The sequence below is a fragment of the Candoia aspera genome, chromosome 2, assembly GCF_035149785.1.
Source record: "Candoia aspera isolate rCanAsp1 chromosome 2, rCanAsp1.hap2, whole genome shotgun sequence".
NCBI lineage: Eukaryota > Metazoa > Chordata > Lepidosauria > Squamata > Boidae > Candoia > Candoia aspera.
The window spans coordinates 165055098-165070691 of NC_086154.1; the positions used below are offsets into that span (position 1 = coordinate 165055098).

A 15594-nucleotide genomic window follows, 5' to 3' on the forward strand; every position below is an offset into this window, starting at 1 on the left:
AGCTTCTGTGTGTGTGTGAGAGAGAGAGGGGGGGAGGGAGGGAGAGATATTTCCCTTCTCATATATAGTCTACATCAACCCTCCTTTCTGCAAGAATGAGATTTAGTTCCAGAGGAATGCATCATGATGGATAGTGATTTAGTGTCCTCATGAATTAATGACTGCTGCTGCTCCCATCCCAAATAAAACTGGGTTGTCTTTATGGTCTGAGGAGATACTGTTTCACATCCACACTGCCTGGGTTCTCTGTGGATCCTGTCTCAATGCGGACAAGGTGTTCAATTGTTTTCTTGTGTGAACGATTTGCTTTCAGCCTCCAGAAAAATCAATGTAATCCCACACACAAAGAAAGTCTTGTCAACATATTTTTGGTAAAACGTTTTATTTCAGTTTCTGTGGTCTCCACATCCAGTTGGACATTGCAAAGAAGGACTTTTCTTTTTTCTAGAGACAGACATACTGTACTGCTACCTACTCTTACTTGAACTAGGCTGTTGACATCCTATCGGGGGGCCAACACAATCCACGGCTGGCCCAAAACACTTTGGGGCCTAAGACTAAAAATCCAAATGCCCCCCCGCAGCTCTTACCAATCACTACGGAGCCCAATATATGACAAAATTATCCAGTGCAAATCCCATTCAAGTGAACTGCAGTACGTTTAGACCAGGGGCTCAAAGTTAATTGATGACGGGACTGGTTCATTAGCTCGAGGGCCTCAACCTTGAAGCCTTACTGTGATACAAAAGTATCTAGGAAGTAAAAAATGAAGAGTATTGCGCTATGCCATTAAACATAAATTTATTAAATATAAAAGGTACCGTGAAACAGAGCTACTTGCGAAATCGTGCTGCAAAACAGCTATTTCACTTTGGCTACTTAGCTGGCAGCATTTTTCATTAACTAGAACACCAATATTTGGTTTTATTACTGCGTTGATATGCAATATTTCTTCATGATCATACCCAGGATGATATAAAGTAGGAAAGCCATCCCATTAAGAGCTGTCCAATCCCTGCTTTTCTTTTTCTTCTCTCTCCTTCCTGAACAGCGACATCTTTCCTTTGGTCTTTTTCTCCCTTCTCTCCCCTTTCCTGCGCCTGGCAGCGATCTTGCTTGCTTGCCCTCTGTCTTTCCCATGCTTTGCCCATCAGAGATAGCCTCGCAGCAGGGCAGCCGGATTCAACCCTTCTCCTCAGCTGTCTCCTCCTTTCCTCCCTCACACAGCCCCTGCCACCTGGCCTCTCTGCTGCTCCTGCCGGCAGAGTCTGGCACCACCTCAGAAACAGCACCCACTGTGGAATGCGAGAGCAACTAGGAGTCCCAGAGGGGCCGCATTGCTTGCAAGAGAGACTTTGGGTGTGTCCTGTGCAGCCTGGCCCACCAGGCTCTGCTTTTGCCAAGAGACCTTGTGAGGTTGTCGGGCTGGAGTGAGTTGCTAGGCCGCTCCTCTTTTTGGTGCTCAGTGCCCTGGCCTTGCTGGACTAAGTCTTCAGCACCTACAAAGCATTGTTGCAGGAAACAGAAAATGACTCAGAGAGCTGTAGGTGGCCCCTAGGCCACACGTTTGAGACCCTTGGTCTAGACTCTGTCCCATGGCTTGGATTTGTCCATCTCTGCCAACTTGAACAGCATCCAAAATGCGCTGCCTGAGACAGCATTCACACCGTCTTGCTTTGTGTCTGTTTGCCCAAACTGCCTAAGTGGTGGTGCCCATTGCTCTTCTCAGCACTGAATCCCACTAGCTGGAGAAAAGCTTTCAAGGGATCTCTTTTGGCAGCAGTATGTTAAACATGACTTTGCTTGATCCAGCTCAAAATTTGCCGTTTACAGGCCTCTAGTCCAAAGTACAATCTTCTGAGGTGTCTGTTTCTGTTATGGGTTCAATCCCATACGTTGGCATTGAAATGGCAGTGAGTGCATTTCCAGTTCCAAAGCTACCTTTTCAGCTCTACCCTGTGTACTATCAGCCCACCCCACCCCAATGTACAATTCCACCCATCTCTAAATGACACAGGATTTGCAGTGTTTCAAGTTACAATAAAAAAATAAAGAAAAACAAGCAAAGAATCTCTACAAATTTTCTCTGGTCTGTGAAATGGAGTGCAATGTTTCCTGTGCCCCCCATCAATGCCTGAAATGGACTGCTCTGCCTCTCTTTGACAGCAAAATGTTCATTGGACTCTCCAGGTGTTTTAAGGGGAAGGGACTGTGCTCAGTGTGTCAGACCTCAACAGGTTCAAGCTGATTGAGGTGAACCCGCATGAGTTGGATGCTGTTGAGGATCTTCTTCTGATGGCCAACCAGGCTGATGCCAATGCGCTGGATATCTCTGCAAATAAAAAGAGAGGAAGGTCTCAGCCAAGACTTTGGAACTGTCTAAACTTGCAAACTTATTCAAGTCACTGTAGCCAGGCAGGGCACTGGAAAAGGTTTGCCATCTTAACTTCTTCCATGGGCAAGTAGTCACTGCAGGAATGAGAAGGTTAAGGTTAAAAGGCCTATGGCCTTTTAAGAGAATTTTGGTGAAGTACCCTCTTTTTCTTCTAACAATGAGTAGTGGTGGCTGTGTAAAAAGGATTTGTATGGTGTACTAAGTACGGTTATTAGAAAGTGCAGACCACGAGTTTCTTTTGTGTTGTCTTGGACGATGCCATGATTTCTCTGCAAATCACAGAACCATGGCATGATTTAAAAAAAAAAAATCATTAAAAAAATCACCTTCTACGGCCAATTCAAGATGCTGTTAATTACTGATAAGGCTTTTCGTGGCTTGGGTCCTCAGAGCTTCTAGGATCATCTGCTATAGGTGATGCAGTGGCCAAGAGGGCATCTGGCAGGTTTCCCTCTCCCTGGGATGTCAAAGGGGTGGAGTCTTGGAGATCAGCATTCTCAGTCAAGCTGCTCACTCCGAAATAGCTTGTCCTCCAAGGCCAGAATGGGCCCTTCCCTGTTACCATTATCATTTAGGACAGCAGTAAAAACTGTCTTTTCACAGAGCCTTCCAAGCAGAGGGTGCCATGTGACAGATGGCAACAGTTCAGGGGAAGTTAGGGATTTGTTTAGCTAATGTTGCTGTATACAGGTGTTTGTATGGTTTGGTTTTATTGTTTGCTGGATGTAAACTGCCTAGAATCTTTGAAGGGAGGGCACACAGATGTACTGTATGTACAATCTAATCACTGCTGAGCTAAAGGGATGACTCTGGATCAGAATCCTACATCAGGATAAATCAGCTTCCTATGTTATTTCACATTGTCTTCAGTGCTTCAAAAATTTTTTACTGAAGTTTCCACCATATGCATGTGAATGTAAAATTAACCAGTTAACTGGATGAATAGCAGATGAATACTTGCATTTAATTCTTTAAAGAGAATACATAGTTTTCAGATTTATCTGGTATATATATATTCATGCATTTAAATAATGTAAAAGGGCTTGAAGTCATCCAGGGCCACCTACAGAAAAAAAAAAGCTTGCATCGGTACACTTTTATGTGCAAGGGGTCTGTGAGCTTAATCAGTCAGAATTCCTCCCCAATAAGGCCCCATGTATAGACCTTCTCCCTAGGGATGCTGATCATCAATAAATGGACATCAAGGGTGGGGTCCAGAAAGTTTGTGAACTTGGACTTGGGCCAGCAACATATGTAACTACACATCCTCATTAACCATAGGAACTCTTCAACACCATCTACCTGTCAACAGAAGTTAGGTTATATTAGTATATTGAGTAGTAGTCAGTACTGGAAGCTCTTCCACTAATGCTGGCCAAGGGAATGCAAAGACATATTCTAGATCAGGGATGGGCCACATGTGGTCTTCTGTGTGTTGTTGTACAACACATAGATGTGTGATTCTGTTCCCCAGAATCCTGGTTCTGTCAGAATTTCCAAAATCACACATTTTAGCTGCACAGCCCCTTAGCATTTACAATACAGTAGATCAGAGTGTGGCCTCACCAAATAACAGCACCTGGCCAACCTTACCTGGGCTTGAAAAGTAAGTGAGGTCACCTAGGTAATTTGTGGGTGGGGATGCAGGGCTATAGGCAAGACTTTAAAATGAAAAAGATATCCTGGGAAAGGTAGTGGCAAACTATTTCCTTATTTGTGCCAAGGAAACCATACGAATGTGCTTGGGTAGTCAACAGTAATAGACTTGTCTTGTAGGTAAATTTACCTTCTCTTGGCATCAGACTTTAGATAAGGGAATCATATGATTGGTTGTGCTCACATTTGATAAATAAAAAATATCTGGCCTATCTTGGCATACTTTCCCACCAAGTATGCTCCCCATTCCACACACTTAGGGAGAAACAATATTCAATTCTGCACATGTAGTCCACACTGAAACAATTTTAGTGCATAACATTTGTCCAGAAAGATACTGTATGGGTCTTCTTTTGACAAAGGTGACTCATCTATCTCCTTTTTCTCTCAAAGAAGAAACACTGTATTTTTCAAATCACATCTGAGCTGGAGGATTTTTTTTTTTTGACCCATGTTCTGTTCTCTCTTAAGTATACAAATTCAAATGACATACTGTAATTGTGCAAACGCAAATAGCATGTAGGTATATCCATCTGAAAGCCAAACTTGCACTTATCTGCAGACTCAATTGTACTGCCACACAATAGGAGATATAGTTCTTACTCTACAGTCATGCGTGAGATGACATCAAATGTAGTCAGGCCAGCCTGGTCAAAGTTCTCCTTGTAACGGCCCATTTTAATGGCATCCAGCCATTCATGGGCATTGGAGAGTGAAGGGAAATCTGGGGGTGAGTTGCTCAGTAGATGTTGGGAGGGTCTATAAAGAAGAAGAGAAGATGGACAGTTCAAAGAGCACAAGAACATACTGAGATATGCTGAGCAGCAGCCATTCAAAATGTTGCAGGAGAAGTGGTGAAGGATATGACTTTTGAAACATGCAAAAGACACTACCAGGGAATTGTGGCCAACCCCATCTCTGCAAGACATATCTGCCAAGGAGTCCTAAGGACTTAGATGGGTTTTATTTGTGCTTTCTACTGGTGCACCTGATACTTGAAATGATCTTCAATGGAATTTAAACCATGTTACTAAAGAAGGCTCCCATTCTCCATCTTCTAAAGTACTACATTTTCTGCTTTTCTTCCTCTTACAGTTTTGGATGGAAATAAAGGCACCTTTATGCATTCAAAGTTTTTTTAAAAAGATATACAACTAAGGACTCTTCTCTTCTTTCCTGGCTCTGGATGAAAGTTTGAGATAGCCATGGGAAAATCTCTCCATGCCAACAGGATGTACTTCCTTCCTCACTTCTGAATTCATCTAATCTTGGCTGTATCTTTCCCCAGGGAGCTCCTCTTTGTTGACCCCAAGCCTCTGGTTGTATAAAGATGGGAAGAACACATGGGAACATAGGAATTTCCAGTGCATTATTATCAGCTTTTGTTGAGAAGGTTCCACCATCACCTTGTCATCGCCAGAGACAGACCTTTCTTTACCAATTCCATGGTTTCACCTTTGCTCATTGGATACTGCAATCAGATCCAACCCCCACACCTTGCTCAATCCACAAGCCATTGCCTTCAAAAATTTTCCTCATTTAAGTCTCCAGTATACTGCAGTTTACTTAACAAGCACAGAATCTGAAATCAAGCACCCTATTAATAGAGCAAAATAATAATCGCCATCGTGCTGCATGGTGGGCTGAGAGTGGGCTATGAGCCACAATACTCCCATTTCTACCTTATCTCACCTCTTATGAACACTCTTCCGTTTCAGTCTCACTCCGTCCCACAGCAGTTAAGAAAAAAATAATACTAACTTCTATTATGAGTTGTAGGAAAATGTTACATCCATGCAAAATGTAGCCGTGGCTGTCACTATTATAACATTTGCTTTTTTTCAAGCTATCATGGATATAAACTTGGGAAAGAATGTGGTCTTACTGGTGAAGGCTCAGAAACATGGATGAAAGGAAGAAGTGAGGACCACGGACCAATAAATGGTTGTCTGCCCTATATATATATCCTGCCCCTGTGTACATCAGAGGTGGGAAACATAAGGTCCTAGGGCTGATTACAGTCCTCAAAAACTTTTTTTGTGGCCTCCAAGACACCTCATATCACAGTTGCTCAAAACCAATGACAGCATTGCCTGACATTTTGTGGTGGGAAACACAAATTGTAGTGTAAGCACGATCTAAAATAGCTTAAATCCCCAAACTCTTCCTAAAATCCAAGGATTCCCCCCCTTCCCCAAGGAAATCCTGGTCATGCCCACTTTGCATTACTAACCCCCCCATTGCCACCACCACAAAGGATTCTCTGTCCTGACAAGCGCATTTATTCCTGCCTCTACTTGCCTTTTGGCATCAGTGTCCATGCATTTGATTCCCTTCACTAATTTTACCCCCTGCAAAGTATTTAAATACAGGATTCTATGGTTTGCATACTTCATGTTGACCCTACATGTATAACAGGTATTAGGAACTTGTTGATTATTGTTTTCTTTGTCCAGAGGAAGCATCAGATTCCAAGTTAATACCTACTGTAGAAGGCATGCTTCATTTCTAAACTTCAAAACCCAGCTCTTCTATCATTCCTTCCAATTTGTAGATTACACACTTCCCTGATGCTCCCTTCCTACCTGCTATTTCCTGTGCCAGTCGCTTTGAGGGCAGACGGCTTGCGAATCATCTTGTCCAGGGCATTGACTATCTGCTCAAATTTGGGCCTCTGGACCCGTTCTTTCTGCCAGCAGTCCAGCATCAGCAGGTGCAAAACAGTAGGGCAGTCTGGAGGAGGGGGAAGACGATAATCCTGGTCGATAGCATTGATTACCTACAATGAAGGAAGAAAAGCATTAGAACCTGCTCCTGGTGGCATACACATGAATGCTATCCAGAAAGCAAACATCTGGTTCAGAACATGTGCTTTTAATGTTTGGGCCACATTAAGACTTACATCCTGATTGGACATATCCCAGTAGGGCCTCTCTCCATAGGACATGACCTCCCACATCACAATGCCATAGCTCCAGACATCACTTGAGGATGTAAATTTGCGGTACTGGATAGCCTCTGGAGCTGTCCAACGAATGGGAATCTTGCCACCCTATAATTTTAAAGAAAAAGAAAAGCAGTGTGCATAAAACAGCACTCAGCTCAAAACAAGTGCACTGAAATTTTGTCAGTTCTCAGATTTAAAAAAGCAAGTTAATAGTTTAGAGCAGCAGAAAGAGATTACTACTGGTTTTAGTAGTAGTACTGAAACACATACAGAGTGCATTCCAAAAAGATGGCATTTTCATCATATAAATTTGGGACAATCAAAAGAGTGAGTACCATCAAGCTTACCTAACTCTTCAGTATAAAGAGAAATAAACCATATTTTTCATCAGAAGACTGATGACAACTTTGGCACACGAGAACATTGAAACATGGCACAGTGCAAACACAGAACCCTGCCTGAATACTGCAAATTCATGAAAAAGTATTTTCTTGCAAAAGAACTCACCAAGGCCCCAGTGTAAGTTGGGTTTGAAGCATCATCTTCTAAGAATCTTGACAAGCCAAAATCCGAGACCTTGCAAACCAAGTTGCTGTTGACCAGGATATTGCGGGCAGCCAAATCCCGGTGAACATAATTCATATCTGAGAGGTAACGCATGCCAGCTGCTATGCCCCGCAGCATGCCAACTAGCTGCAACATGCTGAACTGACCTTCCTTTTGCTGTGATTACAAATGAGAGAGAAGAGCTTCTGTGAGATATTACCATAAATGTTTCCTAGTTTCCCATCTGTATCAGTGTGCAATAATTCCAGTAGAGATGGAATAAGAGGATACTAAATAATGATAGCTTAGTGCAAGGTTCAAGAATGTGGTTTTCATGTCAGCAAAAACAAAGTTAGCTGGGTAATAATGTGTGTGAGAGGAAAAGACTCAAGAAGCTATTTGCTTTTCTGAATTTACCATTTCTAATCTAGTTCCTCCTAAAGTGCAATATTTGTGCCTGGCTTTTGCAGGTAGAGCTCACGAGCCTTCAAGAATTTTTGTATGAAAAAAATCACTTGATGTACCAAACCATCACAGAGAAGCACTACTTCAAACCTGGTCTCTGACTGATGGGCTTTCTGTTTGGAGAGAGTATTTTTGGATCAATCTCTAGCGCAGGGTTTCTCAAGCAGGCTTCCGTGGAACCCCAGGGTTCCATGGGAAGCCACTAGGGGTTCCCTGGGAGATCATGATTTATTTAAAAAAGTATTCCAAATTCAGGCAACTTCACATTAAAGAGGCAAGTTTCATTCTTTATTTTTAGTTTAAGAACGCTGTTAGTACATATATAGAGGCCTACCCATGAAACGCATATAATCATTTTGTAACTTCTGGCCTGTATTTGGGCCTGAATGTGCAGGGGTTCCCCGAGGGCTGAAAAATATTTCAAGGGTTCCTCCAGGGTCAAAAAGGTGAGAAAGGCTGCTGTAGAGTGTGACAGCTCAAACCCAGGCATACCAACTCAGTGAGAACTTGGACAAAGATGCTAGAAGTGAAAAAAGATTAGCAAATAAGTAAAACAATATGGAAGCCTCAGGAATGTTAAAGAGCTGGGGATACTAAGAGATTAAATTATACATATTGAAAGCAGTGAAAAGATAAGCAGTTTGGAGACTTTTCAGGGATGTTCTCTGAACAGATTAAAAAGTGGCACTTTTAGCAATGTTGTCAAATTAATATCTTCAATAAAAAGGGGAAATCACTTTTGAATCTAAACATTTCGAGCCACAAGTACTAGGGCTTTGAATGTTCTGCAAATATTTTAGAAGTAATTGAAACCTGGAAGGAGCACTGCATTTCAATAACACCACCACCACCAAATTGGATTTATAAGGCCACCAAAACAAATGACTCTAGGCAGTGCCAGTATTAAAACATCATTGTTGTTGTTGTTGTTTATTCGTTTAGTCGCTTCCGACTCTTTGTGACTTCATGGACCAGCCCATGCCAGAGCTTCCTGTCGGTCGTTTTAACATCATTAAAAAATCAAAATACAAATCTATACTATTCAACAAAGCCTCCTGCTGCTGTAAGACATACATTCACTTTAATGAGTAGATTCCTTTAAGCAGTTGAATCTTTTTTCAGGCTTGCAGTTCACCAACTCCAGTAGGGTGTTACTTTTAAAAACAACATCTATATGCAAAACATGATCTCTAAATGTTTTAGAAAAGAATCACTGAAGAAAAACAATGAGATGCCACCCACACCTCACTGACTACCATGCGTGGCATGACTCAAGAGGACTTTGGAAATTGCAGCATTTGCAATTTCACTCCCTCCTACCACCGCCTGATCTCCCCACTCCCTCTGTTATGAGCTTCCATCACACCACTGTATTCCTGCATTGAGCACATTTGGCAGATGCTGGGATGGTTGTATAATTGTTGATCCTTATTTACATGATAAACTGATGCTCTGGGGCAATCCTAGTTTGAAAATAGCAGATAACTCTTTTTCTGTTTGAAATCACAGGCAAATAGGAGTATTAATACGCTGGATCCTTTTATTGTCAATTAGGTTTTTAAATCACGAGTAATTGCAAAAGTAGTTTAGATTGCCTAAAATTGCAAAATAGAAGTATATTCAATTAAAGCATCTCTTCATTTGACAGTCTGATCCAGCTGCATTAGCAGCTTCTAAAACACCTGAATTAATATGGAATTTTGAAACATGTTTTAGAGTATTGTAAGCCTACAGTATTATGTTTACAAATAATCACAAGTATCACTAACATAAAAATTAGCAAAACCCTTGAATATAGGATTAGAATACACAGAATATCCCATACTAACAAATCAATGACTAAGAATATTAGTACTGTATATTTCTTATTATCTTATGGGGAAACATATTCAACAAAAGATTTTCATTTACTGGACTCACCAGAGGATGTTTAAAAAGGATCTCACTATTAACTAGGTGCATGTGGGGAGTGTAAAATGGGTGAGGGAACACTTATTCATATCATATTGCCCCATTTTGGTTTGATTATCCATACATTGATAATGTGGTGTTACAAAGATCAATACAGTTTATGAATGCGAATGTCCATCTGAATTATACAATATATCCCAAACTTGAAACAAAACATTATTTGAAGAATTGTGGGGGGGCAGCAATGGTGTACATTCTTTAAGTTGTCTGCAGGAGGGCAAGTGAAAAAATGTATGTCATGATATCCTGATGCAAACACTGCAACTTAAATATTTGTGTCAGGTGTTGGGACACGAGTATGTACAGGGTGGGATCTGTGTTATGACACTACCGTCTGGATGGGTCCCCATTTTGATATAATATTAGGTTGCTGTAGATGCCTATGCACTTCAGTGTTGGAAAGACAGATTTACAATCCTGGATCCCCAACCTGTGTTTGCTTTATGTTTATGAGCTGACTCTATCAACATAATAGGAAGAGTGATCAATATTATTTTGTGTGAGCAAGCTTTAATACTGTGTTCAAAAATAGGCTGATTTCCTTCCTTCCTTCCTTCCTTCCTTCCTTCCTTCCTTCCTTCCTTCCTTCCTTCCTTCCTTCCCATTCATTCATTCATTCATTCATTCATTCAAAAATGAAGGAACAAGCTGTCATGAATGGGGTATAATGCTAGAACAGAAAATATTTGTTATATTACAGAAATTTAGGAGTTTTATCTTTACAGGTGTCAATACAAATAACTTGGCTTAAAATGTAGTTCAGAAGTTACCATGTTTTGTACTTCTTAAACATTCTAATAGTGAAAATATGAGAACAAATATATTAATGTTTTGAAATGTAAATTTAAATGTGAATTTCCACACCATTAAAAAAAATTACATTCCTGTTTTCACAACTCAGTGATGAACACAATCTATACTTTGGCCTTCATAGAGAAGAGACCAAAACAGTGACCAGTAGAACTACAGTAGATCTCTAATCTTACAAGAACAGAAGATATTCAGGCTATAAAATTTAGTTTGGGAACTTGGAATATATACATTTGACCTGTGATTTGAGTTAATCATGCTTATAGCAGGCCCAGTGAAATCAATAAAATATCTGAATAAAACATAAAACAACTAAATTTCAATTTTACATTTTACATTTTAAATAAAATATCTGAATTTCAGTGGTTGTAACTCTAACCAGAACTAAATCTGGATCCAATCCATCAGGTTTAAATCAGTCATTTAATTTGAATTAATATTAAGTTTAAAAAAACAAAACAGATGAGGTTAATGGAGCATTTTCCACTAAGTATAGCTATCTAAAAAGATACTGCTAACTCTAAAGTTTCCATTTTTGAAATTCATCTTCCTATATACATAACCTACTGCATCTAAAAGTATTATGGAGACATAAAAAGTGGTTTAATCTTCTATAGCAGCTTGCAAAATTCAATAATAAAATAAAAAAGCTCTATTCCAAGATATGAATTCTGGTCATGTACAGTAAGTAACAGTTAATTATTGGGAAATCTTGAATTGATATTAGTATGAAAATTATATGAATGCCTATTATGCATATAAAGGACCAATTATATGGGATTAAAAATAATTTGAGTCAAACTTCAATCCTTACAGTTTAAAACTGAGGCCTGGGTCTTCTGTATTAGGTATTAGGTATAAATGTTCTTTTAAAATATTACTGCCCTAATATTATTGTAAGGAAATTTGGCTACCTATCCTAAATAACTGGGTCAAATGATAATCAGGATGTATAATGTTTGAATAGAGTTTACTGCTTTTCTGATTCTTTCATGTAAGACAGAATCATCATCTAGACCAGTGTTCCTCAACTTCGTCAACTTTAAGATATCTTGACTTCAACTCCCATGCTGGGAGTTCATGCTGGCTGGGGAATTCTGTGAGTTGAAGTCCAGACATCTTAATGTATCTAAGGTTGAGAAACACTGATCTAGACAGAAACGGCATATAGGTGATTTGAGTAGGTGAGAGTCAACAAGAATATGTAGAAAAAAGCCTGATAGTGAATTTTAATATAAAGCACATTTATATTTCTAAAACACATTAGGATTTAGGAATATTAAAATAAGAAAATATGTATATCATAGTACTCAAACATATTTATATTGTAAAACCTGTAATGAGGGCACAGACACATACAGAGATTAGGAATAGGTGCAGATTCTTTAGTGGTGTTCTAGAAGGGTAACACCAAAGATAATAGGTGATGATACACTTTTTGGTTGGATCCCAAGGAAATTGTTCTTGTCGCAGTGCCCTTTAAGTTGATGGAACAAATTTAGCCATGACTAACTTGGTGTCTGTGAGTGTGCGTGCGTGCACATCTTTATATGCTTGATCCCAAGAGGAAAAACAAAATTTATTTTGAGCTTGTTGTGGCAACTATATCAAGGGGAACAAAACATTAAAGTAATAATAAGCATCCACTGCTGGATGAATGTCTAAGAAACATTTGGGATAATTTAATATTAGAAAAAAAACAATTTGTAAGATTACAGTATGATTAGGAACGCGTAGTAATCATCTCTATTTATTCTGTTTTGAAATTGCAGATAAAGAACAAATTATTATGCTGTTCATTGCCTATGACTTTGATAAGTTTGTTATAATTCTTAATTAATTTAATAAGGTACATCTTATGAACATCTACTATTATTGTTGAATATTTTATATTGTAAGACACTGGCTCCCTCTTTCCCTACATCTGGAAATCTTATTCAACAACTCCTCTGACTTCTGAATTTTTGTTAGATATGCTACAAACATTCAAGTATATTTTAAAACCATACAGAAAATTGCCACAACAGATGCAAGCGCAGAAAATTGAATTCTGCTTATTTAGAATTACGCATTCATTTTCTAAAATGAATATATTCACCAGGATATTTTGAAAATTCTATCTTCTATGCTTGCATATGAACTCTGGGGTACATATATGCATACCCACCACACCATCCCCTTTCATCGTAAGCAATACTGTATTATGCAAAGTGCAGAAAAGGAGTAAGAAGAAGGTCAAGGAAATTAAACCCTGCACTCTCCTTCTCCATACCACACTACCCTTGCCCACCAGGGTTGCTTTCAAAGCAGCCAATCACTGCTTTGTATGTTGTCCTTTGTTTTTTAAAACTCTCACCTCTGTCTCCTGGGTGATCTCCATACTCCATCCAATCGTGACTTCTTGGTCTTCCTCTTGACCCATTCACTCTTCCTTCCTTTTTCTCTTTTTCAGTTTGATCCTCATTCATTCTCTTTATATGATCACACCACCTCAATACACTTCTTTCATACTTGTCACTTGCTTTTGTATTCAATCCAAGTGCATTTCAGCTTCTGTTCATTCTAGACCCTAACTACATCCCCAAGTAATAAAATTTTCTCCTAACATTACCAACTCTCACTTTCATATAACAAAGGGGAAGAAGCACACTTTTCTAAACAACCATTTTTACTTTTGGGGAGGAACATTCCTTCCAACATATACTACCCACTATTTTTCTACCGTGTCTTCAAATTTCTCCTTCCATTTCCCCGTATTTAGTAAGTATTATACTAAACAATATTTACTATACAGAAATTCATCTGCTTGCTCTAGTTTTTTGTCATTTAAGTATAACCTAAAACAGTTCACTCTATTTTTCCTTGTCAAACACAATTACCTGGGTTTGCAATACATGGTACCACAAGGATAGACTCCAACATTTACAGCAAATAATTTTATCTTACCATAATATAGCATAAAAATAATGTAGCATAAACTTCATACAAAAGCAACATGTGTTTACATCCTCAACCAACACATCTCTAATGCCACCATACACATTTATTATATGTGTAGCCATAAATACATTACACAAAGATGGAAACATGATCATCTTGTTTTATCCTCTGCTTAGTGCTGAACCATTTGCTAAGCACACCATTTATTCTCACACATACTCTGCTTCCATTATATACTGCCCTTATTATACTCAGCAACCAACCTTCAACTCTTTCCTCATACAAATGTCCCAAAATTCTATTTCTTTTATGGTTTCTCTAAATCATCAAATGTGCAACAAACATTTTCACATTCAATGACCTGCTGAAGAGCGAGTATCTGGTCTGCATTCTCCCTTCCAAACCTAAAGCTGCCAATTTCCCAGATTTTGCTCATTGTTACCTCTCTTAACCCTTCATTAGAGGGTTAGCATTCCCGGGTACACTTAGCAAATCAAATGCAGTAATAATTTGTATACTCACTTTTGCTTCCCTTCCCTTTGTATAGGGACTAATACCGGCACTCTTCCAAATGTCAGGCACAGATGCAGCTGTCACATGTGCTTTAAACAAATCACCCAGCCACAGCAAAATCACATCTCATTTTTAACATTTCTCCAGGTAAACCATCTACAGTTGTAGCCTTACCATTTTTCAACATTGCTATAGCATTCTCACAACTTTCTTTTCATTATGTATTTTAAATTGGACACCCATATTTATAGCATTCATTTCAATTCCACTAGACACAAAAGTGTTATTTCCATAAAATTCCATTCCCATCCCTCCCACTTTCATGTCTGTATTCCAAGCATCCTTCATGCTTCCCATGAGGATAATTTTGCACACATCTGTAGCACTTTTTAATGTAATTATTTTCAGTCTGTAACGAAGAACTTTCACATCATTTTCCCTTATGAGAGTAATCTTTTTTCATACTTTTGTATTTTCTCACCTTGCAGTCATTCTACTTTCTACTTTCACACTCATTTTTTCTTTATCTTTTCTTCTAAGTCCATTTCCCCCCCAGATCCTCTCTTGATGCTACCAAAAAAATGACCTGTCCCATGATCAGAACGTCTTTCCCTTGTATCTTTCACCAATTCTCTCAATCTTTTCTCATAAACCATCAAAATGTTTTTAACAAATGTAAACCACCCAGAGTCGCTGGGAGCTGGATAGCATATGAATTTAATAAATTATTATTATGATGATTTCAGATTTGTATTAATTCTGTTGTTGTATGGATACATGAGTGGAGGTATGCTTAAACACATATGCAAAATACACAGAACTTTTTCTAAGCAGATTCTCACCCATCACCATTTTAATTCATTCTTGAATCTCTGAAGAGCCCAGCCACTTTTCTGTACTTTTTGTCTTGTTCCCACCATCCATTTATGACCCCTACACTGTAATTTTCCCCTTTTATCGTATTCATTTAGCATATTGAACCATTTTCCCCAAAACTCTGATTCTTCCATTATCACCATTCACTGGAGTATATCATGCAACTGTTATCAACCTATGAACTTCTATTTTCATACACACCCACAACAGCCTAGAAGACACCAATGCTCTGCTCCTTTTGCATAAAAAACAGGTCCCCTTTGTTCAATTATAGCTATTGACTGGTTGAGAAATATCTCTCGGTTATGACTGAATCCCAACCCCTCAGCTGATATTTCCTGCTTCTTTTTTCAGCCCTTCCAGGGAAGGAAAATGGCAGCTCTTGTTAAAAGTCCCAAAGCCATTATGGAGTCAGGTGGCCTTCTAAATCTAAGAAAGGGAAAGGGAAAGTAAAAGAGGCAGGTATATACTTCAT

The 15594-nt window shown here is 39.1% G+C and overlaps 1 protein-coding gene across 1 annotated transcript in view; it reads right to left on the reverse strand.

Annotated features, from left to right (window-relative positions):
• Positions 1 to 578: 578 nt before the first annotated feature.
• Positions 579 to 15594, reverse strand: part of LOC134491187 (ephrin type-B receptor 5) — a 182931-nt gene continuing 167915 nt past the window's right edge. Inside the window, exons 13-17 of the mRNA XM_063294762.1 lie at positions 7506 to 7721; positions 6954 to 7103; positions 6637 to 6830; positions 4655 to 4810; positions 579 to 2332 (exon numbers count right to left, since the gene is read on the reverse strand). Of these exons, the coding sequence (XP_063150832.1) occupies positions 2224 to 2332; positions 4655 to 4810; positions 6637 to 6830; positions 6954 to 7103; positions 7506 to 7721 (825 nt within the window). The 3' untranslated portion in view covers positions 579 to 2223. The remainder of the gene's footprint in view (positions 2333 to 4654; positions 4811 to 6636; positions 6831 to 6953; positions 7104 to 7505; positions 7722 to 15594) is intronic.